Source organism: Pteropus medius, unplaced genomic scaffold (genome assembly GCF_902729225.1).
Source record: "Pteropus medius unplaced genomic scaffold, Ma_sr-lr_union100, whole genome shotgun sequence".
NCBI classification, from domain to species: Eukaryota; Metazoa; Chordata; class Mammalia; order Chiroptera; family Pteropodidae; genus Pteropus; species Pteropus medius.
In genome coordinates, this window is record NW_024349803.1 from 9470533 (window position 1) to 9497515 (window position 26983).

Sequence of the window (26983 nt, forward strand, 5' to 3'; positions counted from 1 at the left end):
TTCTAATCCCAGCCATATGAGTCTCAGAGGGCTCTCTTTGGCCATCAAACTTATCCCTCCCCACTGCCTCTTTACCTTTCCATAAAAATCTTTCATCTTGCTTTTCCTTACACAATTCAATATAAAATATTTAAGCGGCAAATAGTGAACTAGGAAAAAAATTGCTATTTCTAGACTACTTGCTTATTAATAGGAAATGTATTTGTTTTTCAGAAGTTCATATTCAGACATAGAGATGATCCGTCAACTCTGGAAGGCAGGGGAAGTTAACCTGAGAAGTGCAGGCAATAGGTTAGAGGATAGTTTGTTGCTGGCATGTTGTACAGACAACCATGGATCACAACCAAGTGATGAGAAGGTACAGAAAGAAGTACCTCAAAGCCAGAAGAGAGAATATCAGAGTTGGGAATTCCAGGCAAAGGTACACACTAGCAGATGAGGCACAGCCCTCCAGAAGTCTTCACCCAATGGCATGGCCCATGCAGAGGTGGGTGTCTGAGTTCCTTGTTGAGTCAGAAACCAGACATGAGGGACTGTCATGCAAAAGCTATGATGGTAGGCAGGTAGCATTACCCTTCAGTGCTCCTTGAGGTGTGCGGAGCCCAGGACAGAGACTCTCCTTGCAGTGGCTTGTGAAGGATTGATAGGCAGCAGGGTAGTGCTAGGCAGGAGGATCTTGGCAGGGACCCAAGCCCAGGTAGACTTATCAAGACCCCAGGGCTTGGTGAACACTCTCTCCCCGACAGCATAACTGAATGAATCTTGTTCTTTCTCCCATTCTCTGTTTACTTAACCTCTCCTTTTCTTCCTCAGTCGGTATTCTCAACTTTTCCATCCTTGGGCCTTGCTTATGTTATTCTCCCAGTTGAAGTTCTGAACTGTGAATGCATATCTCCTACCCAAATCTAAATGAGTACATTCTTGGAGCTCCATATTGAGGTCTGTCTAGTCTCTAAAGCTTTTTCTAGTTTCTTGGATCACTCACTCTGTGCCACTCAGACACACTGTGAGTCCTCCTTTGGTGCAAATTGGGAGACAGTAAGGTGAGTGAAAAGAACTTGGAGTTAGGTAGACCTCAGTTGGAATTCCTGTCTCCATCCTTGACTAGCTCTGTAATATACAATAAATCACTTGCTTTGAGTCGTGTGTCCTCATCTGAAAAGTTGAGAATCAAATATTACATCACAAGTATGTTGTATAATATATGAAAATATATAATTATGGAAAACCTTTAGGACAATTCCTAGCACATAGTAGATACCCAATATACATTGGCTTTTATTGTTAGCTTTTAACATGTTGAAAACTGGGCAGAAGTGCATTTAGGAGAGAGGATTAAGGAAACCAGGACTGGGAGAACAAAGGTAAGATTGGGGACAGATGTTGAGGTCAGCTGTATGAAGTACTCCAAGTTGGGGTGTGTCCAGACCCAGAGGCAAGGGGAGCCAGGATCAGACAGCAGGGGAGCAGTGAGAGACTACAAGGAGCTTGTGACTAGAGGTCAAGACACAGATGTGGCCACTGACTCACAGGGCTGGAATCGAGAGCATGCACCAAGTATTCTGGATTATAGTGTAATAAAGAGATATACAGCTAACATTTACTGTATAATTACTTTGCCAGATACTATTCTAAGTGTACCATCTCACTTAGTCCACAACAACCCTATGAATTGATGTCTCCAATTTATAGATGAGGACACTAACACAGATTGTTTAAATGACTTGCTTAAAAAAACACAACTACTAAGTTGTAGAGCCTGGATGCCAACCCAGACAGTGGCTCCAGAGCCCGTGCTTTTAACTACTAGTAGGTATCTCAAACTGGAAGTCTTTTTTTTTTTCTGATCCAGGGGCCAAACTGAAAGATGGGGAGCCCACAAAGCCAGCCATTCAGAGCAAATTGTCCCTAATGTACTTATTGTTAATATTATTATTAACAAATGGTTAATATGGCATTTGTGAAGACCTACTGTGTGTTCCCTTCACTGGGCTAATATGCTTTGTCTGCATTCTTTAATTCTCATTACTATTATGCAAGGCATCATCATATCTACTCTATAAATGAAAGAATGAGGCTCTTGGAACTCCCCTTCACATCAAAGTGCACTACTTTTCCCGTGTACTGCTCATCCTACAACTCTCTGCCTTTTGATTCAAATTCTCCATTCAAACTCCTCTTACTGAGATTACAAATGATCTTCCAGGTGCTAAGTCCAGGGGACATTTTTCATTGATAACTCAGTGACTCACTCTTCTGCACTCCTGCTGATGACCACTCCATCTTTCATCATGTCCAGGATCACAGTTTGTTCCAGAACCACCTCTCTAACCTATTTCCTCCTGTATCTCCCTATTTCTTTTTTCTTATGCTGGTTCTTAAGTGTGGGTCTTCTCCAGGAGCATATCTACATGCCTCCTTAATCTACATACTCTCCTTGAATGTTTTCACTCACTTCCTGGTCTCAGCTACCACTGAAATCCTAAAGGTAGGGAATGGTGCCAATACTCTGGATACCCATAAACTTGTGACAAAGCTTTTACATACTGGAGACCTCCCTGTATAAGCATCCTAAATTCAAGTGTATCAAGCTAGACATATGCAACCTTTTTCTGTACCACCATCAACTCCGCCTATCCTGACCCTACCCCACCCCACCCTCCTCCTTTGCATTATTTCGGTTGGGGTGCTGCCATCCACCCAATTACTCAAACCTAGAACCTGAAAGTCATGTTTGCCTCCTCCCCCTCCACCCTCCCAATCCACTCAGTATCTAGGAGCTGTCAATTCTACCTCCATCTTTTGTTGTTAGTCACTTCTTTCTACAGACATGGGAAAACCTACTGCTAGCCAACAACTCCCACCTAGCAGAGTGACAAAGCTCCCTCCTGGCCCTCCTTCCTCCAGTTTGGCCCCTCGTACTGTTTTCTCCATCCTAGTCATAAACTTTAAAGCTCAAATACAGGGAATGACATAATCAGATCTGAGCTTTTTAACCCCTCCTTTCCTCTCAGGATAAACTCTAAGCTGTTCAATTAGGCATTCAAGATTCTATGTAATCCTGTTTCTATCTGCCTTTGGACCTCATTTCTTGCCACTCCAACCTTGCTCTCCAGTGGCACCAAACTTCTTGTGGTTTCCTAAACACACCATGCCTGGTTAATTTTTTCCAGCATTTAGTACTCAGCCCCGAAGTCACCTCCTCCAGGAAGCCGCCTCTGATCCCCTAGGCCGCATTAGGTGTTTCTCCTTAATGCTCTCTTATTCTCTTGTTAATATTTCTGTCGCTTTCTTTTCAGTAATGATTTATTCCCATGTCCATCTCCATTAGCTGGGAAGTTCTTGGTTGAGGTCAGGAACTATTGAATCCCCAGGATCAGCACATAGTAGGCCCTTAGTGAATATTGAATGAATAAATAAGTGATTAACTTTGTCAAGTTTGCATTTCAAATAAGTTTTAAACCAGAACCAAAATCTGTTGTACTCTAAAACCCATGTTTTTCCAATAATGCATTCGCATGTGTAGAGTAGTGTTTAAAAAGCTGGCATTTTAAGGGACCAAACTCTATCATAAGGTTTTCCTTCCAATTTTTAAAATTGTTTTTAATTTTTCAATAATATATTCACAATTCGTTAAACAGTATAAAAAGATACACAACACCCAAGAGAATTGAAAGCAGTGTCTCAAAGAGATATTTGTATATTCATGTTCATAGCAGTATTATTCACAATAGCTAAAACGTGGAAGCAACCCAAGTGTTCATGGATGAATGAATGGATGAGCAAAATGTGGTATATACATCAATGCAATATTATTTAGCCTTAAAAAGGAAGGAAATTCTGCAATGTGCAGAATGATTAAACATGATTGAAACTTGAGGACATTATGCTAAGTGAAAATAAGCCAGTCACAGAAAAACAAATACTATATATAATTCCACTTACATGAGGTACTTAGAATAGTCAAGTTCATAGCAACAGAAAGTATAATGGTGGTTGCCAGGGGCAGTGGGGAGGGGAGAATGGGAAGTTATTGTTTAATGGGCATAGAGTTTCAGTTTTACAAGATGAAGAGTTACGTGGACAGATAGATGATGGTGATGGTTACACAACAATGTGAATGTATTTAATACCACTGAACTGTATACTTAAAAATGGTTAAGATGGTAAATTTTCTGTAATGTGTATTTTACCACAATAAAAAAAAATTTTTTTAAACCCCAAAACAAAGGAAAAAAAAAGATACCACAAAGAGTCTCATTCCCATTTTTCTCCTCCATCTTCTCAATTTCCACTCCATCTGCCCCAAGGTAACGAAACATTAGTTTCTGTATCTCCTAACAGGTTTTCTTTTTGCAAATGCAAGCGAATATTAAACTATATGTTCTTCAATTCCTGACTTACTAAAAAGTATTAAAACATTTTTTTAAAACTTATCTACTTTTTTTCTGAAGTGGATATGTAAAAAGGGCTAATCAGTGTCCAGCTTAAAAGTACTTGCAAGATGGAGACATGGAAAAGCACAGCTATTTGATGAGAGGCTAAGGTAATCCTGCCTGCTCACTGCCAATGGAGTTTCTAGGGACAACCAGGTTCCCCCCAGGAGAGAGCCTATGGTCTAGGTATCTCCCCCAGGCAGATTCTCAAGCTCCCCCGAGTTACATTTTCTCTGGAACTCTCCTAGGCCACACCCCCTGATACAATATCTGGGTTTGGGCAGAAAGGAGGGTGCTGCATGCCCCGCCCCTTCTGAGCTGTCTGGGCCCAGCTCCTCTTTCCAGAGCAAGTCAGGCTTCACAGCGACTCAGCTCCAACATCTGCGTTCTGAAGCAAAATGACCAGGATGGACAGAATGTTTCATTGTGTAAGGAAACGATGTTCCAGGTCAAGCTGAGTCTGCCAAACACAGACCTTCGTGATGGTTCTAGAAGAAATCTTGCCAAGTCTTATGTGGTTTTTCTACGCCTTGATTCCATGTTTGCTCGTAGGTAAGTATGAATTAGAATACAGCCAATAGTCTGGGACTTGAATACAGGTTAGAAGGCGAAAAATACTTTCCCAGGGTTTGGGGTCACAATATATTCATAGAATATCTTATGTCTGTTTTTAAAAATGTTTTTCACTTCCTAAACCTTTATCCCCACATCCTAAAGAAAAGAAAAGCCTGTATTCTATTTGGAAAATTTTCTTCTAATGTCCACAGAACAATTTAGAAAGATAAAGCATCAAAACAAATCATCTAAAGGTTAGCAGAGCTCTATGCATTTTGCCATGTATCTCATTGTCTGATTTTAAAAGGTACAACATAGTTACTTAGTCTTTTTAAATGTGCCTGGGAGTTGTTAACTGTAAGGAAAAGAAATAAAGTAAAATAAAGATTCTTAAAACATACACATGAATAAAATGACAATTTTCAACCTTAATATTGGGTACAAGATTTATAAAAATTGGTTCTCTCTTGGTCACTGCAGAAAAGATAGTCAGGTACTCCATAGTATTTAAAAATAATATTTGGTTTGGAGTATTTTCCCTGCCAGTAATATTACATAATTTTCTCTGCTTCACTCCTGGATGCTTGTACCTACATGCTTTATTGTTCCAAAATTGTGGTTCTGTATTGCCTTTGATGTTTCATCATGTCAAATCGTATTTAATAGAAATTTCTAATTTTAATACTCCAAGGTATTGGGCATTTTGTGGCGTCAGTGGGAGCCTCGAGTACTTTCTGTCTTTTTTATTTTTATTTTTTAACACTAAGAACTAATTATTCTAGTTAGTTTAAATCAGGCAACAAATCAGTGCTAAGGCAATTGGCAAATGTTTAGAACTGGCTTAAGCATCAAATCTATGGTGTTCCTAGTTTAAAAATCTTCACAGCTTCCAATTGCTCAGCACGTGGTATTCAAATCTGCTGCTTGTTTCATTATCCAGCATAGTCAGGCCCTGACCCTATTTCTCACTACTCTTTGAAAACAAATATGGACCACAGGTGGCTGCTGTCTTCACAGTTGGCATATTATACTCTCGTTTCCTCCTTCTGGCCTTTATTGTTATAATTTCCCACCAGAAGCACCATCTCCAGTTTCTTTCCCCATCCCAAGCCTATCCTCTCATCATTCCCGGTGGCTCCCTCCTCCTGCAGTTCCTTCCCAGGCTTCTTTCTCCTTTGACCCTTGACCCCATGTACTCTGCTTTGGTGGGTTCTGTTTTCTGCATTGGTCTGAGGGCAGGGCCTGGGCATTTTTTCTGGTGTCCTCAGAGCCCCCAGCATAGGCTAAGCATGTTGGCTGATTGGATAGTTAGTAGTAGACTGATTGATTAGCTGGTGGGACAAACAAGTTGCCAGGGAAACATTTTTCCACTAAGACAAAGGGAGAAGATGAGGTGGCCAAATTAGAAGGGGAAAGGCCAGCATTTTTCATTTTGACGTTTTCTTTAATGAGGCAGTCCAGTTTTTCCAAGCCTTTTCCTAAAAACTTCTGTTTCTAACAGACCTGGAAGTGAGTGCGTTCTTTTGACAGCTATGAACTTATACAGAACAAAAAAACAATTGTAGAAACCACAGGGATGTCAGAGCCAGAAAGACTTGTGTATGTGTTTTGACTCTATTACTTGCTAGCTCAGTTACTATAACATATAACTTCAGTTTTCTCACCTGTGAAATGGTCAAAATAGCCACCTTGAGGTTGGGAGAGGTTAAATGAGATGATGCAAACAAAAGCACTTGGAGATGTCAGTGTGCACCCCCATGTTACTTATTATATTAATAATAATATAATATTGGTTGTGTAATATTGGTTGGTTATGTAACCAGATGGTGGTGTCAGCAGATAATTGCTTTAGCTGAGACTGCCTTTGTGCAGTTTAAACCATTTCTTCTGGATTGTATAGATGAATTCTGCAAATTCTGAATGAAATTCCATTAGTTACTCCAGATCCCTGACAGATGGGTAGAGTTCTTACTCTCTTTTATAGAATTAATTTGCCTTGCCCTGTCCCTTCCAAATGATTCAGGAAACTGATCCCCACTATTACTACTACTACTGCTACTACCACCACCACCACCAACAATAATAATAAAACAACGATGATCGCAACGGTCATTTCTGAGCACAAGCTGTGCTTGTAGGTGAGCAAAAATATTCTCTTGACTTCTCACATCAATCCTTCAAGGTAGGCGCTATTACCCCCATTTTACGCACTACAAAACAGAGACCTAGGAGAGGTTCCGTTATTACATCTAGTAAATGGGAGAATTTGGCTTTGACCCAGGTTTGGCTGGCTCCAGAGCCTGTGCCCTTTGTACTTCTCTGCAGAAGAAGCTGAGACATTAAAGTAGGCCAGAAAAAAGGGAGGAAGGAAAAGTAAAGGGAATAAAGAAGATGGTGCTCCTTTTTTTTGATGCATTTGCCATAAGGGCTGTTCGAAGTAAAGGTGGCAGAAGAGGACTCAAATAAGGGCAGTTGACAGAAGACCCAGAGAGGGGAAGCCAGCATAGCCTATTATTCCAGGGAGGGGATTTCTGCCGGAGAGTTTGCCCAAGGGCAGCCTTGCTGCTTTCTCTATCCCTCACTTGAAATTTTAGGAAATCTTGAGGTGTTCAGCATAAACCTCAAGGCAGCTCAAAAATCTAATTTGGGATGGATACGGATTAGGAAAAAAGAAGTCAGGCCAAGGTTAATTTTACTAAGAGAGCCAAGACTTGTTTCACTTGTTTAGTTTTCATTCATTCTGCATTTCTGAGGACCTCCTATGTGCCGGATTCTGGGCCAGGTGCTCATTAGAGATGATCAAAACCAAGTCCCTTGTCTTCAGGGAACATAAGAGCTTGCTGGGGAATATACTTAAGTCTCTGGCATTTGCAGATTTACCGTTCAGTTTTAATTTTTCTTGGCCAGCAGAAGTAAGGTCTAGCTCAATGGTTCTCAGTCTCAAATGCACATTGGAATCACCTGAGGAGCTTTTAAAACTCTAAATGTCGGGATTTCACAGTCAGAGATTCGGACTTAATTAATCCAGGGTGCGGCCTGAATATTAGGTTTTTCAAAACTCCCTGGGTGGAGCTTCTTAGAGACATGGTTTATTCCAGGACTGGACAGAGAAAATATAAAACAAATCTGGAGCATATAAGAAAGTGCTTAAGAAAGGATGGAGGTCTAAATGCAACAAGTATCCTGGATTGGATCCTGGAATGGAAAAAGGACAGTGGAAAAATGAGCAAAAACCAAATAAAGTTGGGAGTAATGTATCAATGTTGATTTCTTAGTTTTGACAAATACGTCATGGCTATATAAGGTGTTAGCATTAGGGGAAACTGAGTGAAAGGTATAAAGGAACTCTTTGTACTTACTGTCCACAATTTTTTTTCTGTAAACATAGAATTATTCCAAAAATAAAGTCCGTTAAGTCTATAAACTTATGAGGTAAGTCAAAAGGAGCCAGTCTGAAAGAGCCAAAGCTGGAACAGTTTGAGTAACAAAGTAAATAACAATAGACTAAAATAAATTTCCATGAGTCCATACTGATATAAATGAATAATTCAATAAATGAATGGTAGAGAAGGAATAGCTTTTTCTTACAGAATTTCAATTAATTAATAGATAATATTAGAATAGCACAGAAATAATCGTTGCAAATAATCCACCAATAGATAAAAGCAATGCATAAAAGTCTGAGAAGAAACAGAATATTTGCGTATTGTTAAAGTATGTTCCCTAAGTGATTCAAGAAACTATACAGGAGAAAATGCTAACTTCGCGGTGGAGACACTGCCTTAACCAAGTGATCAAGGTTAACATTGCTAGTCATAAGACATATTAACATCTTGCACTCCCTGAGAGTATGTGCCCCAAATGTATAACCTCAATCAACTCATGCAAAAATGTCAGACAAATCCAACCTGAGGAATATTCTACAAAACAACTGACCAGTAAGTACTCTTCAAAAATGTCAAGGTCATAAAAGACAAAGACTGAGAACAGACTGGAGGAGACTAACTAGATGTGACAACTAAATGTAGAATCCTGGATTGATTCCTGGAAAGACAAAAAATGAACTTTAGGGGAAAAATTGGCAAAATTCAAATAAACCGAAGCTAAATTAATGATATTGTGCCAATGTTAATATCTTAATTTTCATAATTGTACTATGGTTATCTACATATGGAAGGCTGAGTGGAGGGTATATGTCATTGAACCCCAATATGTGGTCCGTCTGCCTGCACGCACTGGCGGAAAGAAATGAAGAAGCAGGGATTTGTAATGGAGAAAGGAAATAATTTATTATTATAGGATTGGCCAATCTGGAGTATGGGCAAGCTCATGCTCTAAAAGACCCGACTCTCCAGCGCCATGTAAGTTACAGATTATATAGGGCAAAGTGGGTTAGGGGTTCAGGGTTATGTTAGAAACTGACTGATTGGAGGTGAGGTAAGGGCAATAAATCATTTCTTCAGATCTTAAGGACAGCTCTGAGGTTTGCTGCAGTGTCTTTCTGTTTGGTTCCAGGGAAAAGTAGCTGGGGAGTCATTCCACTTTAGGGCTCAGGAGCTGTAACATCATTTAGGTCAAGATGTTATCTTTAGCCTGCCAGAGGTCTGGACCTTATGACCACTAGTCAGGTCCAGGCTATTGTCTTCTGCTGCCTCAGGGATTAATGATTATCAGGAAGAAAGCCTAGGTCTATGAGATGTGTAGAGAGAGAGAGAGGGGAAAAAAATAATTTCTAAAGCTGTAGTCACAAATCAAATCCAAATCATGAAGGCCCTTGGCTTCATATGGGAGCTCTCTGTACTAATTTTGCAACTCTTCAGTAAGTCTGAGACTTAGTTTAAAATCAAATTTAACAACAGCAATCAACCTCCCCGGTGATTCTAATAGGCCAAGGATGATGAGAACCGCAATTGTAGTCTTTAGAAAAGTGCTTCTCAAGTTTTAATATGCATATGAATTACCTAAGGAATCTTGTTAAAATGCAGATTCTGGTTCAATAGGTTGTAGGGTGCAGTCTGAGAGTCTGCATTTCTAATAAACTGGGGAATGTGGTGCTGCTGATCCTAAGACCTGTACTTTAAAACCATGAAGTAATCTATCACTTTTCTGAGGCGTGAATTTGCTTTTGAAGCTGGGCGTAGGCACTAGGTACTTAGGCAGTGAGTAATGCCAGCAGCCTGCTTAGCAGCCAAGACCTGGGTCAACCTTGCTCTTTTCTTCTTGTGATCATACACAAGGTAATTCTCTTGAAATAATTTATGTATCGGAGGGAGAAATTTTAGGGCATAATGTCAGTTCATATCCCCTGCAGTGCAAGCCCCATGTGGTGGGCAGAATAATGGTCCCCCAAAGGTGTGCATACTCCAATCCCTGGAACCTGTGAATATGTTACCTTCCATGAAAAAAGAGATTTTAAAACTGTGATTAATGTTATGGGACCTTGAGATTGGGAGATTATCCTGGATTATCTGGGTGTGCCCAATCTAATCACATGAGTCCTTGAAAGCTGAGAACCTTTCCCGGATGCAGTGAGAGAGAGATAGGAGGACAGAAGAAGAGGAAGGAGAAATTTGAAGCATGAAAAGGACTCGACCAGCTATTGCTGGCTTTGGAGATGGAGGAAGGGTCATGAACAAGGAAGGAATGCAGGTGGCCGGTAGAAGCTGAGGATGGTAAGGAAACAGATTCTTTCCTAGAGTGTCCAGAAGGAATACAGCCCTATCAATACCTTGATTTTAGCCCAGTGAGATCAGTGTCAGACTTCTGAACTATAGAATTATAAGATAATAAATCTGTGTTGTTTTAAGAAGTTAAATCTGTAGTAATTTGTTACAAGAGCAATAGAAAACTGAGGCAGAGAGAGATAGAGAGAGAGAGACAGAGAGAGACAGAGAGAGGCAGAGACAGAGAGAAAGAGAGAGAGAGACAGAGAGAGACAGAGAGAGAGAGAGAGAGAAAGAGAGAAAGAGAGAAAGAGAGAAAGAGAAAGAGAAAATGTTGTGAATGCAGCTCTGTGCAAAAGATGTTGCTTAGCTGATTTTGTCCAAACTGAGCACCAGACTCTTAATAGTCAGGTCACAGTCACATAGCTCAAGTCTCTATTGGAAACACCACCAAAGAGGCTCCATCCAGTGGGTCTTGAGATACCTGCTAGAATGAAAATAACACAAGTAGGCAGTAACAAAAGCATAATTATACACAAGGAACCGAAAGATTGTACAGGGGATTCTTGTATTGTTCTCTAGCTCTGATGAGAACCCTTATCCTGTGTGGCTGAGGAAATAATTCTTCCAGATTTTGTACTCTCCTCTCTGTGAACAATATGTTTTTCCTGTCTACATGTCAAGCTTACTCTCCCCTTTCCCTTGAGTATATTATTATTATTATTTATTTATTTATCTATCTATTTATTTATTTATTTATTTTGCATTTGATGTTTACATTTGGTAGAATATTAACTGGTTTCTTCAGAGACTTGGCTTCATGATCCTGGCTGACTGACAACATTTCTTGTTAATGAGAGTACTGTGTGGATAACAAAGTTTTCTTTTTCTGCCTTAGTTGTGTTTTCAAGACCGCAATCAGCCTTCACTAACAATCGAAGGGGATTTTAAAACTTTTTGTAAGTAGTCACTTTCAGCTTGGAATCTGAGCTGAAATATAGTTCCCATCTTGTAGAGTCATTTTCTATTTGGTGTCCTAGCATAAAATGGGCTGCTTCTGATGCAATGTCATAACACTTTCTACATAACCCTATTAACCATTTTCTCATTTGGAAAAAAAATAGTGCAGCTTGCCACCAGGCTATGTTTTCTAGGATTTGACATTTTCAGCAATTGGACAACTAAAAACAATGCTATAAATGGAATGATGTCATTTGTTTTCAAAGACTATCGATATACTAGACGGATGCGAAAATGAAAATAAGAGCGAGATATTTTATGGCAAACCTTGGGAGTAAGGTTATTAGCGAGTTATCTCCGGGTAAATGCTGCAGCTGCAAGTGTCGCCAGAGAGTATTCTCAAGGCAAACAGGAAAACGGTTCAATGCCTCCTGGCATCAGCAGTTCATGGGCAGTATGGTTTTTCCATCTCATACCCAATGTGTGTGCTACTTAAATATGGGCAAAACAATGAAATTTGGAATGTACTATACAAATAGCATAAGAATATTGAATATGTCGCCAGTAGGGCTCAGAAAGAAGCAGCAGTTTTCTAGTAAAGGAATGAGACTGAATATTTTGCCCATAATGGAGTTAGATTTGGAACTTCACAGGTAGGAGAAAAGGGTCACACATGCAAATTTTTGCATTAACATAATGGAGCCATCAGAAAGTTGGGACATCCCTTGCTATTTTCCTGCCTGTATGCCCCCTCATGAAGAAAAACATACTCAGTAATTCTGATGCAGGACAGGGCAAATTCCCCTGAGTGGGGGAAGTCGCAAGCACTGCACTGAGAGAGGAGAGTTCTTGGCAGAATGTAAGAAAGCATTCAAACACATGCCAGAGTTAGAGTCAAAGGAAAGTTTATTAGAGAAGAGGTAACACTTCATAGACAGAGCATGGTCTCCTCTCAGAGGCAGATTGAGAGAACCTAAGAGAGACTCAGAGGGACAGAGACAAGAGAAAGAGATGAGAACAAGGAGAGAGAGTAAAGGCACTGAGAGGCATCCCGGAGTGTTCGGGGAATTCAGTTTACATACCATTCTTTAGTTCCTGTGAGTTACAGTTTAAAGGCTATGTTTACCCATTTTCCTTTGATATGGACATACAGTGAGGAAGGAGCAGAGTATGTAGCATGAAAAGGTAAGGATGTGTCGAGTGAAAAGCCTGCTGGCAATTTCCAGCCTCTGATCCATAGGTTCCCCATGGTTTTAGCCGTAAAGAATGAATGTTTTTATTTTGTGCTGGGCACCAAAGACTCTATTTTAAAGACTCTGTTTTTTCTGTTTTCCCTTCATGGTGTTGGGACATGGGTTGTTTATTAGCAATTCCAGCAGACATCTTCCTTTGTTCTGCAGGTTTCTTCCTGGTCTGGCTGCAGGGCTGATCAGCATATTGTAGTCTCTGAATGTAGCTTGATTTAACATTTTAGTTCCCTTGCTTCCTCTCTACATTAATTCAGCTTCATAGTGTATCGCTTAAAGCTTTGATAAGTGCCCTAATCATCAGTTCTCCCTTCCCAAACAGGTCCCCCTAACTAATTTAATTGACTGGATCTAATTGTAGAACTTTGCATTTTTTCTCTGTGCATTTATCTTGAGTTTATTGCATCATGATCTTTTACAAGGTATCCTATCAATCATTGATAATCAGAAGTAATGCTATTTTTTTAAGGTGTGATGGCATTATGGTTGTATTATTTAATTAAAAATTTTTTGAGATAATTTTATATTCATATGCAGTTATAAGAAATATACAGAGCCCAGTTTCCCCCAATAGTACTTTGCCAGTTAGTATAGTTCCACAATCAGGATATTGACATTATTGATACAATCCATCTATTTTATTCAGATTTCCCCAGTTTTACTTGTACTCATCTGTGCGTGTGTGCATATACACGTGTGTGTATAGGTTTGTGTGTTCACCACTACAGTCAAGATACTGAGCAGTTCCAACATCACGACAATACTTCCCGTTTTATAACCACACTCACCTCCCTCCTCCATTTCCTCACCTTTCCTAATCCTTGACAACCAATAATCTGTTCTCCATTTCTAAAATATTGTCATTTCTAAAATGTTTTATAAATATCATACAGTATGTAAGTTTCAGGGAGTGGCTTTTTTTTTTTCACTCAGCATAATTCCCTGGAGATTCATCCAAATTGTTGTGTGTATCAATAGTTTGTTCCTTTTATTGCTGAGTGGTGTTCCATGGATGTATGTACCAAAGTTCATTTAACCATTCACCTGTCGAAGGATATCTGGTCTGATTCCAGTTTGGCTATGGACATTTGTGTGAAGATCTTGGGTGATGTAAGTTTTCATTTCTTTGGGATAAATGCCCAACAGTAAAATTGCTGAGTCGAATAGTAATTACATATTTAATTTTATAAGAAACTGTCTATTTTCCAGAGCGGCTGTCCCATTTTACATTCCCACCAGCAATGTATGAGTGATTCGCTTTCTCTGCATCCTCGCTTTTGTCACTTTTAAAAATTTTAGTTATTCAGATACCTGTGTAGGGCTATCATGTTGTGGTTTTAATTTGCTAATGATGTTGAACATCTTCTTACGTGTTTATTTGCAATCTGTATGTGCTCTTTGGTAAAATATTTCTGAATGTTTTTTGCCCATTTTTAAATTGGATTGTTTGCTTTTCTACTGTTGGGTTTTGAGAGTTCTTTATATATTCTAGATATGAATTTTTTGTGAGCTATAACTTTGCAAATATTTTCTCCCATTCTGTAGTTTGTCTTCTCATCTTCTTAACAGGGTCTTTTGCAGAGCAAAAGATTTTAATTTTGACGATGTCCAATTATAAAATATTCCTTTTATAGATCTTGCTTTTGACTTCAAATCTGAGGACTCTTTGCCTAATCCTGAAGATTTTCTCTTACGTTTTTTCCTAAAAGTTTTAGAGTTTTACATTGATCCATGTAATGGATCTATGATCCATTTTGAATTAATTTTTACATAAGGCGTGAGATTAAGCTTGGGCTCTTTTTTTTTTTTTTTTGCCTGCAGATGTTGATCCAGTTGATCTAGTATTACTTGTTGAAAAGGCTATTTTTCCTTCACTGAATTGCTTTTGTACATTTACCAAAAATCGGTTGAGTGTATTTGTATGGTTCTTTTTCTGAGATCTGTATTCTATTTCATCAATCTATGTGTCTATTGCTTTGTGAATACTACACAATCTTAATTATTCTAAGTCTTAAAATTGGGTAGTTTGATTACCTCCACTCTATGCTTTTAAAAAATTGTTTTAGTTATTCTAGCTCCTTTGCCTTTTCCTAAAAATTTTAGAAAAATTTTGTCTAAGTCTACTGTGTGTCCCAGGCCTGGCTGGTCCCAGGTCTGGCTGTGATCTAGGCTTGTGGCTAGGAATAGCCCCCTGGATTTAGAATATTACATTAGTGTAGTAGGGCACCTGCGCCTAAAATATGTAAACATAATTCAGCTTATTGTATCACGCATGTGTGGCTGAATGCCACTATTGTATTCTGATATAAGTGGAGCCATGTGGTCCCCTGTGGAGCAAAAGGGGAACACAAGAAGGGGAGCAGAAGCAGTGCAGAAGCAGAAGTGCACTCCCCACAATAAGTTGGTGCCTGCTTTTTCATTCTCATGTTGGCCCCTCGTGTATTCTTCCAACTGGGCATCTCACCACTGAAACCTTCCCTTCTCGATCAGCTTGGTGCTGACATCTTGGTGCTGAAATCTTGCTGAACTTTTGATAGAAATTGTATTAAGTCTGTATATCAATTTGGGGAGAATTATTATGTTAACTATATTGAATCTTCCAATTCATGAATACGATATGTCTCTCCTTTTGTTTTTTAGATCTTCTTTGATATCTTTCACCAGCATTGTGGAGTTTCCCCCATACAAATTCTAAATATATTTTGCTAGATTTATACCTAAGTATCCTTCCTTCCTTCCTTCCTTCCTTCCTTCCTTCCTTCCTTCCTTCCTTCCTTCCTTCCTTCCTTCCTTCCTTCCTTCCTTCTTCCTTCCTTCCTTCCTTCCTTCCTTCCTTCCCTTCCTTCCTTCCTTCCTTCCTTCCTTCCTTCCTTCCTTCCTTCCTTCCTTCCTTTTTTCAAGTGGTTGTAAATAGCACAGTCAGCCTTCTGTATCCACTGGTTCTGCATCTGTGGATTCAACTAATCATGGATTGAAAATATTCAATTATTGCCAATAATTATTGCTGATGTGTAGTATTTAGTTAGGCCTATTATGATTGTGTCTCTATTGAACATGTATGTGCAAGCTTATTTTTCCTGTCATTATTCCCTAAACAATACATTATAACAACTATTTAAATACATTTACATTATATTAGGTTATTGTAAGTAATGTAGACATGATTTAAAATTTACGGGAGGATGTACATAGGTTATATGCCAATGATACGCCGTTTTATATAAGGGACTTGAGCATCCAAGGAGTATAGTACCCGAAGGAGTCCTGAAATCAATCCCCCACACATACCAAAGGACAACTGTATTTTTATTTTTAATGTTTAAGTGTTCATTGCTAGTATATAGAAATACAATTAATTTTTTATGTTTATCTTATATCCTATGAACTTGCTGAACTCACTTATTAGTTTTAGGGGTTTTATTTTATAGATTCTTTGGAATTTTCTACATAGCCATATCATGTCATCTGCAAATAGGGGGAGTTTTCTTACTTCCATTCCAATTTGTATGCTTTTACTTGTTTTGTTTGCCTTATTGCAGTTGCTAGACCTTCCAGTACTATGTTGATAAAAAGTGCTGACAGCGGAAGTTCTTTATTTCCGATGTTAAGGTGGAAAGCATTCAGTCTTTCAACATTAAGTGAGATGTTAGCTGTAGATTTTTTGTAAATGGTCTTTCTCAAGTTGAGATAACTCCCTGCTGTTCTTAACTTGAAGAGAATTTTTTTGAAAATCATAAATGGTTGTCGAATTATGTAAATGCTTTTTATGTGTCAATTAATGTGATCGTATGATTTTTCTTCTTTAGCATGTTGATATGGTAGATTATTAACGGATTTTCAAATGTTGAACCACATTTGCATACCTGGAATAAATTTCACTTGGTCATGGTGTAGAATCCTTTTTATGCATTATTGGATTTGGATTGCTAATATTTTATTGATAATTTTTGCATCTAAGAGCATGAGATATATTGGTCTCTAGTATTTTGTTTTGTTTTTTAAAATATATACTACTACCTTTGTCTAATTTGGGTATTAGGGTAATATTGGCCTCATAAAATAAGTTGGAAAGTGTTCTTTCCTCTTCTATTTTTTTTGGAAGAGATCGTGTAAAATTGGTGTTAATTAAAAAAGTATTTAGTAGAAATCTCCATGGGCCTGGAGATTTCATTTTCAGAGCTATTACATTATGAATTATAGTTTTATATTCCCCACATAGCTGACTAGAGAAATGTTTTGTATACTTTGCCTGAGGAAGGACGTTAGAGAGGACAATCCCTTGCTCTACCGTGCCAGCCTACTGCAGCTGGCTCTTCTCTTTTCATCCCTTGGGTGATTGCAAGGTTAAGGGTGGGAAGGACAGGAAGCCCCGCTTGTGGGTACCCCAGGTGTTTCCTCACAGGACAGGGCCACAGATGCTGAGAGTAGGATGGAAGTGCATCACTAAGGTCCTATATTAGAGAAGAAGCGAGGGAACCAGGTGGCGTGTCCCCGACAACCCCTATCCCCTTGTGGTCACAGGGCTTGATAACGAACAACAGGTGCCAATCTGGAGACAGACATAGAGAAAAAATTCTGGGTGAAGGCCTCCCTCCCCCTTCCCACTGTGCCCTCAGATGTTATCACTGAGCAAAGAGTGGCAGGTGTTGGGCTTGAAAAGGAGAGCATTTGAAACTGGGAAGAGAAGGACCATGGCAGAGGGTCCACATTGCACCCTGGGTTACACACAAGGTTGAGACCGGGGCATGCCCAAAGTCCTTATGAGTATATAGGTTCAGCTACCCAAGCCTTTTTTATTCTGTATGCAGACTGTATACCAACTGTGTACATACTCTGGGCGTACCACATACACCTGTATGAACAGATGCTTGTGTCCCAGGCTGCCTCAGGGGCCTGCAGTCTGCCTGGTGCAGAGTGTCCAAGCTGGTTTGGTGCCTTTCTAGACTGGACATTCTCCACCTCCCAGCTGGCAGCTGATGCACCATTCAGTCTTGTTGGGGGACATGAAGGGGTGCAATATAGATGGCAGTAGCAGGAGAAGGAGGTGATGAGAAGGTGGCAGGAGCCTGCATAGGTTTATCACATAGAGATGGGAGGCTTAGGTTTTTGCAACTTGCTTAAGGTCACATCATAAGTGGCAACGTCAAGGCCCGCATCGAGGTTGATTTGACTGACGTAAGAGTTGTAAACAACGTGCCTCAGATTTGCCATTCGTGCAATGGAGAAACTAATAGTCCTTACCTCCCAGTATGGTCATGAGGATTAAGTGAGATAATCATGTAACAATCTAACACATGGTGTAGCTAGAACATGGTAAACGCTCAATAATATTAGCCATTATTATTATTAAAATTATTAATAATAATATTTCAACAAATTATATAATAATTAAATATTTCATCATTATAATAGAAAATTATAATTTTCTATCATTATAATAAAGATAGAAAAAATTTAGCATTGATACAAGTATGATGAAATTAGAGGTGTTTCTTCTTCATAAATATACGAAGACTTTCATTAGGAACTAATTTAAAGCTGTGGCATTTCCTTAATATAAGCCCACCTGTCAGCCTGTCTATCTGCCTTGATCCCAGATGGAGTCGCCATTCTGCCTGCCCCTCAGAACCTCTCTGTACAGTCAACCAACATGAAGCATCTTTTGATGTGGAACCCAGTGACTGTGCCTGGAGAAGTAATCGACTATTCTGTGGAGTACCAGGGGTGAGTTTTTTTTTTTTCTTTCTTTCAGTTTTTCTCTCTTAGACAGTAGTTGATTGCTAGAGGCACAGCCCTCATTCCAGAGCTCAAGGAGGCTTTGTGAGCCCACGGATGGATTATCTCCAGTGACCTGCCTTTTTTGCGTGGGCATTGGGAGAGTTGAAAAAGCAAGGGATATTGTCCTGAGGATATGAACTCTCTGGGAACTCAAATGTGTATAAACACATTTTGATGGAGCTTCTTTTCAACAGTGAGTCAACTGTCTAATGCTGAAGAAAATCTCAAGAAATGAGTTTGATTCTGACTTGAAAAGGATAAGTTATTGGAGACTCAGATCCTTTGGAAGTGAGGGAGGCCTTAGTTTTTCTGTCTATGTTCTTGTCATTAGGAGCTAAAACAAATTGTGACCCTCAGGGTCAGCTGGCCCTGGGGCCAAGCAGGCTCTACTCTTCTGCAGGTGTTCAGGCCCTTGGAATCATTGAGGAGCAACAGAGACATAGAAGGTGCTCAATATATTTTATTAACAATAAATACGAACTCAGCACCTACATGGGTAGACATTCTTCTAGGCTCAGGGTCCAGTCAACAAGGTTCTGGATATAGGGAGCTTACATTTAGAGAAGGAGACCGACAGTAAAGAAAATAAAAAACCTAGGTTTGCACTGTCCAGTGTGGCAGCCACTAGAAATAGATAGCCATTTAAATTTAATTAAAATTAAAAGAAAATGTCTGTGTCCCAGCCACACTAGTCACATTTCAAGTTCTCAACAGCCACATGTGGTTGTAGCTACCATAGGAATAGCACCAATATAGAACATTTCCATCATCTCAGAAAGTTCTACTGGGCAGCACTGCTCTAGGTAATTTGAGGTAGTAATCAGTGCTAGGAGAAAGCTAAAAGGCTGATGCAGTAGAGTTGACTCTGGCTTCCTTTCATTAGGTGGTCAGGGAAGATCTGTCTGAGGAAGTGATATTTAAGCCCATATCTGAGGGACAGGAACCAGCTAATGTAAACAGCAGGGGCAGAGCATTTGAGACACAGTGACTAATAGCTAGTCAGAGCTCCTAAGATAAAAAGAGCTCAGCGTGGAGGTCACTGCGGAAGAAACAGCATGTATAGGGGTGGAGTGAGAGAGAGGCCAGAGAGTCGTAGGCCATGGGGAAGAGTTTGGCTTCCCTTCTAAGTGCTTTGGAAGCCATTAGGGATACAAATGTTGTGATTTGCTGAATGGTTTGAAGAACATCAGGAGTGGAAATTGGGAAATCAGGAGATGATAGCAGTGCAAGGGATGGCAGTGGCTGAGATTGGGATGGTGACCCTGGAGATGGAGAGACCTGGATACATTGGGGTTTATGCCTAAGTTTCCTTTGTCTGGTGACAAAAGGAATAAGAAAGAATGGATGGTTGGTCACAGAGAAGAGTGTAGGAATTGGAGTATGGAGCAACTGCTTATTTTGCTGACCCATAAAATGTAGGTGAATGAGGCAGTTACTTGCAACCATCACTGAGCCTGGGTAGAAGGGGCAGTTGTGATGCTGTGCTTTTCTCTCCTTGGCCAGAGAGTATGAGACCCTGTACGTGAGCCACATCTGGATTCCCAGCAACTGTTGCTCACCCACCAAAGATCCTGAGTGCGACATCACTGATGACATCACTGCAACCGTGCCATATAACCTCCGCGTCAGGGCCACCCTGGGCTCACAGAGCTCAGCCTGGAGCATCCTGGAGTACCCCTTTAATCGAAACTCAAGTAAGATATTTCTCTCTTTATTCCCCTACCCCCACCAGCCTCCCTTTCAGGAACCATATTCTCTGAGACTTTCAGGTTTCTTTTTAGCATCAAATTAGTCTTGCAAAGCCAGAGTACTGTGAACTCAAAGAACCCTAACTGATCCATTTAAAAAATTGCCAATTACTTTCTACATGCCCTATTTCTCATTTTGAAAGAGTCTTTGAAGTCATTCCCTATCTCTGTCAGAGTTTGCAGGTGATGGGGACAATGACATCAAGAACCCAGAAGGAAAGCTGCTCTGAAAGTGAGGAATGGGGCTAGGACTGCTTCTTTCTACCCTGACAGTGCCTCAATAAATCTTACACTGACTCCCATCTGGTGCCTCACGAACCCCATGTTTGTTGCCTTGTGTGAGCACCTTCTTTGTGTAATAGGATTTAACAGAGCCACCGGAAACAGTTGCCCTTCTATGGTCACTGGGAAATAACTTTTCTTTAGCAATAGTACCTGAAAAATGATTGAGAAAGAGAAGAATACAGATAGGTGGCCAAATACAGTAGAACACAAGCAATGGCCAGTGTATAAAAAGGCATTCATGTTTGAGGAACAGCAGGAGCAAGGACTGAATGGCCAGGGCATGAGGAAGCAGCTGGTAACATGGTTAAGGGCTTTGACATGAATGAAGCTTGATCGAATCAGTAGAGGAAGTCAGGGAAGAAGAGAAGGTCTAAGACAGGTCTACTTTACAAAGCTATCACTCTGGCTACTGTGTGGAAAGGGAGCCTGGGGTGGGATAAGACTCTAAGGCAGAGGAAGAGTGATGAGGGAGCTGTAACACTTCAGCTGAACCAAAGTGGGTCCTGATCCCAGATGTGGGGGAGGGGATAGGGAGGAGAGGACAAATTCAAGACATGGCTGAGTTAGGATAGAGTTTGGACGCAAGTTGTTGGGAGATGGAGTGGGAAGAGACAATGATGGTATCCAGCTTCCAGTTGGGGTTGTGAGAATGTCATTCAAGTCAGGGAACTCAGGAGGGACAACAGCTCTGGAGGAATGGGAGAGACTCCTAGCTTTGGGACTGAGGTTCCTACAAGATATCACATCCAGATGTCTCTGAGTGGCAGCTGGAAATCAGGCCCTGGGGCTCAGACAGGTCGAGGCCTGACACACAACATGAAGTTAATAGCTAAAGGCTTGGGAGTGGATGTGGTTGTCTAGGCACAAGATATGAGGACAAAGAGAACTCAGGACAAGATCTTGGGAAACCTCAGGCTGGGCAGGTAGAGGGTCATGGATGGGAGAATAGAAGAGCTGCTGAAAAGCCTGAAGGAGACCCTGAAATGAGTTCTTGAGAAAGTGGCTTCATGGAATGATGGGGATGGTGGTTAGGTTGCTGGGTGGAGGATCGAGTGGAGGTGGGGAGGAGAAAGGCGGCTCCTTCTCTGAGACAGATGTGGACAATAATGTGAGCTGCAGGAGAAGTAAGGGAAAGGCCTTCGGTGAGGTCTGTTTTCTTGATGTGGCAGAGGTCCTCTGTTGCGAGTGAGGATAAAGGAAGGTTAGGTGCAGCATCGACAATAATGGGATGAGTGAAAGGTTGCTGAGGAGTGCATGAGATTGGGTAAAAATCAGGAGAGTTTAGAAGGTGGGGAAGCCCAAGCTGGAAGGGGCTGAGGAAGGCAAAGATAAATTTGAAGGGGAAGTTAACCCTCTAGAGTCAGATGGATGTGATTCAAATCCCAGCTCAGCCATTGATAGCTGGGTCCCTGACTCTTCATCTGTAAGAAGGGCAACGGACTGCTTCCCTGTGTAGTTGTGGTGACCATATAAGATGAAATGTATAAATCCTCAGTGCAGTGCTCTCCTATTATAGCATTCTGCTACTGGGAAGAAGAGGTGGGGACATTGGAATGTGATACCAATAGGAATTTTTGTGCGGAATGTGGGCTGTTCTGCCCAGGCACTGGGATGATATGATGGAAGTTGTGGGATTTCCGTGCCAGGCACTAGGGGAGGCTGAGTGACACTGGAGGGTGGTGCCACACTGCCTCTGCCTGCAGTGCCCAGGCAGCACCCAGCATCACCTCCCTCTGGCTCCTGAGAGCATGGGGCTCCAGCCAAGACTATGGCTGGGGGCCGGCAGCTGTTGTTGGAAAGGAAGGCATGGGTCAGAGAGAGATAAGAAATGCCTACAAAACTATGTGGATGGGTGTGTGTGCAGTAGCAACTTGTGCTTGAGAAGGCCAATGTAAACAGGAACAGGAGTGTCTGTACCTGCACCGAAAGGTAGAAGACGTGAGCCTGTGAGACCCCTGTGCAGGTGGAGTTAGCTACAGAGCTGGGATGCAATCGTGACTCTTAAGGGCATTAAGTGTTCTTTTGCCTCTGGAAAAGATCACCCTGACTTCTTCCCCAACCATGTGAAAAATTTTGTTTCAAGGCCACCCTGAGAAAAGATCTACTATTACAAGGAAGCCTTTTTGAGAGCAGAGGTTCTGAACCTCGATTGCCCATTCAAGTCACAGGGGAGCTTTAGAACTACTTATGTCTGGGGCCCATCTCTGGGGAGTCTGATTTAAATGATCTTCGTGCATCCTGTTCATGGGAGTTTAACATTCTCCCCAGGCTATTCTCAGTGCAGAGCCGGAGTTAGGATCCACTGGTACAGAGGCTAAATACCTCATATAGTAGAGTCTAGAAACTTGGGAAAGATACGGGCTTAATTTCTGGCCGTTAACTGTTGTGACTTTGGGCAAGTCGCTTAACCTCTCTGAGGCTCAGTTACATCAGCTGTACAGCAGGAATAGTATTTACTTTCTTTTGGATAGATTAAAATAGTCTGCAGAATACACAGTACAGAGGTTCCTGCCTCAACATTATCAAAACACTCTCTGAACTGAAATGACTTTAAGTCATTTTTTCGAACTCTATTCTCAATAGAGATGAAGATCGGAGGATCCAATTCTAATCATGTTTGACCTAAAACTGGAGGAGTCAAACATCTCTCTTCTTTCTGGAGGTATTTCAGAGGTAGTTCTAATGGTACTGTGTGCTTATATGAAGTCTCTGAACTGGATGTTTTGCACAATTGGACGATTCCCCAAGTCTTCCTGTTGTTTGTCCAGGCAGCTCTTCAAATGCCAGGAATTGCTCTGCTCTCTGAAAACTCCCTGTAGGAACTGACTTTCTTTTTCTTTTGAGTGTCCACTGACCCCAGTACAGGAGGATTTAGCCCAGAACACACTCCATTCTACTTCCCAAACCAAGGGTGGCCCTTCTGGTCCTGCAGTGTCTGGATCTGAGAGGCAAGCATGGATCCATCGTCACTAGCCAGAGACTAGAGATGGCCTGTGTGGGCCCTTCTGTTCTTGGTCTGCTAATGGGAAAGTATCCATGGGGGCTGCTGGCCAATCTATTTGGAATCCAGCAATGTGAAAGATAGTGTTTATGCTTATGCTGTAATTTGTAGAGTTGATTATTGAAATTTGTAAAGCCTTCTGATTTTCCAACATCCCCATTAAGGACATGAGATGAAGAATCCTTGGGCCGAGTATAGAATGGCCGGCCCATCCACAGGCTGCTGATTGGCTGATGCTTGAAAGTCAGCAGCAGCCAGTACATATCACTGATCCATATGAACTGCAGATAAGTCTTTGTCATTTGTTTGTTTGTTTTTCATTTGTTTGTTATTCAAAAAGTATTTACTGAGCACCTGCTGAGTACAGGAGAGTATTGGCACACATGCTTCTGCACGCTGTGAAGCTACATTCAACACCCTCCCTTCCCCCAAGCTGGGCGTGTTTCCACTGATAACTTGGTCATGGTCTACTGGGACAGAAATCAGTCCTATCTAGGGCTGGCTTTGATTCTCCTCCTATCTTGCCAACAGCTATCCTAACTCCACCTGAAATGGAAATTACCAAGGATGGCTTCCACCTGGTTATTAACCTGGAAGACCTGGGGCCCCAGTTTGAGTTCCTCGTTGCCTACTGGAAAAGGGAACCTGGTGCCAAGGTGAGATTTCTGACCTTGGCCTTTGAGTCAGGCTTTGAGGAAAGAGTCACAGACCTCTGAGAGGTGAGTGTGAAAGGCCAGACCCTGCAGTGTTCACTGTCTGAGGTGGCCCGAGGATAAGAAGGCCTGAGTGAAGTGTGGGAAAGGAAAAATGTGAGTAGGCTGACAATCCCAGTACCCTCCTCTTCAAGGACTGCCTTGGTCCAACCCAGGCCTTGGTGGGGATCCTTCTCAGGCCAGATTTGCTAAAGTAGGGAGACTGCCTCCTTGCTCTAAACTCTAACATAGTTGGATGCACAATCCCTTTTCAAGCATTTCTTCTCCCTTGTTGGCTTGTCTTTCGCAGTCATTCTCTCTGGCATGTTTAGGGGCAGCAGACACCAGTGTGTTCCAGATCAACTGCATGATTTCAAAAGCGTATGAAGCTGGCACAAGCCTTTCGAGGGTGTGTATCTGGGCAGGGTACAGAAGTTGGGGCAGAGAGCCAGCAGCTGGCTTATGGATAAACCTGTCTAATTATGAGCTGGTGGGTCACCCAGATGCCTAGATGGGGTGCTACCCCTTCCTGTGAGATGGCTGCTGCAGGCTGGAATGAATGTGAGGTCAGCTTTCCCAGAGGGAATGGTCAAATGGCAGCAGCCACAGCAGCAGAAGGGGTGGAACTTGAGCAGAAACCAGGAGACAGTCAAACCTGTGGAAGCCCTGTCCAAGCTGATGTGGTGACAAGGCCCACTCCAGCCAATACAAACAAAAATAGACTTGATCATAAGGGTTACTATGATGCAATAAGGGCCTCTCACAGAATCTCTGAACAGAGCTGGCCCAGACTCCCTTATCCAGGAACCCTCACCTGTGGAGTCCTCTAATAGGTCCTCTCCATTGTACTTTTTGTGCGGCCTTCTCCGAGCTTACCCAGGCCTTGATTCCTTATCACTCCTTCCTACACATTCCTGTGGCTGTGCTTCACTAGCCCCGCAAGACCTCTCTGGCCTGATTCCCCCTCACTGTAGCCTCTCCTCTTTGCCCTTGCTTCTAGCTCTAGGTATATTCAGTTTCCCAAGACTAATTCCTAGGATAGGAAATTTGATTGGTCCTGCTTATATTATCAGGCCAAACTTAGGGGTCATAGGCTGCTGGCTGGCTCTGATAGACTTTCTCAGGCCAGGTACCCCTGACCTCATAGTGGTAACTTAAGGAGCAGGGCATGTGCCCCAGCACCCACTCAACAGGGGCTGTAGGTTGGATAGCTTCCCCTGAGAGGCAGTATGCATATGTAGACAGCCATTAACAATGGTTTCCAATATTTACTTCTGCTGGATCAGGGCCCAGTGATAAGATATGGCATTGTCAGCCAGGCAGATGGAGTGGTGTGGGGGACAGATCAGAGCCTGGGCAAGAGGGAGCATGCAGCTACCTCAGATTCTTTGGGATGGAGCCCACTCCCCACCCGTGGAAACTGGGAGGGCCAGTGCTGAGAGAGGAGCATGTCCCTGAGTCATCTGGGCTTTGCCCAGACAAGCATCCACTGGTTCAGATGTGGAGCACAGGCCTCATGGAGTGGATGGAAGGGGAGGGATGTATAGATGGATAAATAGAGGGGTGGATGGGTGGATGCGTGGATGTATGAGGAGGCATTGCCCACCAGTTCCATTGCTTCTGTGCACTGATCCCCTCCGGCAGCAGTGGCCATGCCAGGGCCCTGGCTCAGTCATATTTCTGACCTTCAGATCTCTGCCCACATGTTATCTTATCAGAGAGGTCTTCCCTAACCATTCTGTTTAGTGCTTCCTCATCACTCTACCTTCTTGCCCTGCTTTATTTTTCTTATCACCACTCGACAATTATATGTCTCTCTTCCCCCACATAAGCTCCATGAGAGCAGGGACTTTTTTTGTTAAATGCTATGTCCCAGTGCTTACAACACTGCTTGGCACATAGAAGGTGTTTAACAAATAAACAAATATGAATGAATGAAGGAAGGAAGGAATGAAAGAAAACATTCTGTATACATCCCAGAAAGAAAGTATCTACCGCTTTCCTTCCCTGGCTCTTCTCTCCCTTTCCTGTCTGGCTTCCTTCAGCACATAACTGTTTTCTTGTCTCTTAAAGGAACATGTCAAAATGGTGAGGAGCGGGGGTATTCCAGTGCACTTGGAAACCATGGAACCAGGGGCTACTTACTGTATAAAGGCCCAGACATTCGTGAAGGCCATTGGGAGGCAGAGTGCCTTCAGCCAGGCAGAATGTGTCAAGGTGCAAGGTAAGGGTGGCCTGTCTATTCCCTGCAGTCCTGCACAGGTGACAGCCCCTCTAGTGGACACTTGCCTGCCTGTTGGGTCCTTTGGTTCTGAGTCTCCCCTTGGTCTCACTGATCTTCTTCCCAGGGCGGGTGGGTTCCTGTGGTGACAGTGTGCTTCGCTCTAATTCCCCTAGAGGCAGGAATCCACCCTGGGGCTGGATGGGGGTCATCTGAGCAGCTATTTGGAATACTTTCTCCCTGAAAGCTCCCTAGGCCTGGGACAATATGTTGCAAGGCTGGTTTGTACAGATCTATGTACAAAGTAATTATTAAAGCATTGTCTGTGATAGCAAAATACCACAGGAACCCAGGGAGAACTGCCTGTGAATCAGAGGCGGGGTGCAGGAGAGGCAGC

The 26983-nt window shown here is 41.9% G+C and overlaps 1 protein-coding gene across 1 annotated transcript in view; it reads left to right on the forward strand.

The window, feature by feature from the left end:
• Positions 1-4131: 4131 nt before the first annotated feature.
• The window catches only part of IL20RB (interleukin 20 receptor subunit beta), a 35045-nt gene continuing 12193 nt past the window's right edge, over positions 4132-26983 (forward strand). Inside the window, 5 exon segments of the mRNA XM_039837238.1 lie at positions 4132-4988; positions 18459-18585; positions 20143-20333; positions 24205-24329; positions 26439-26589. Coding sequence (XP_039693172.1) covers positions 4919-4988; positions 18459-18585; positions 20143-20333; positions 24205-24329; positions 26439-26589 — 664 coding nt within the window. The 5' untranslated portion in view covers positions 4132-4918.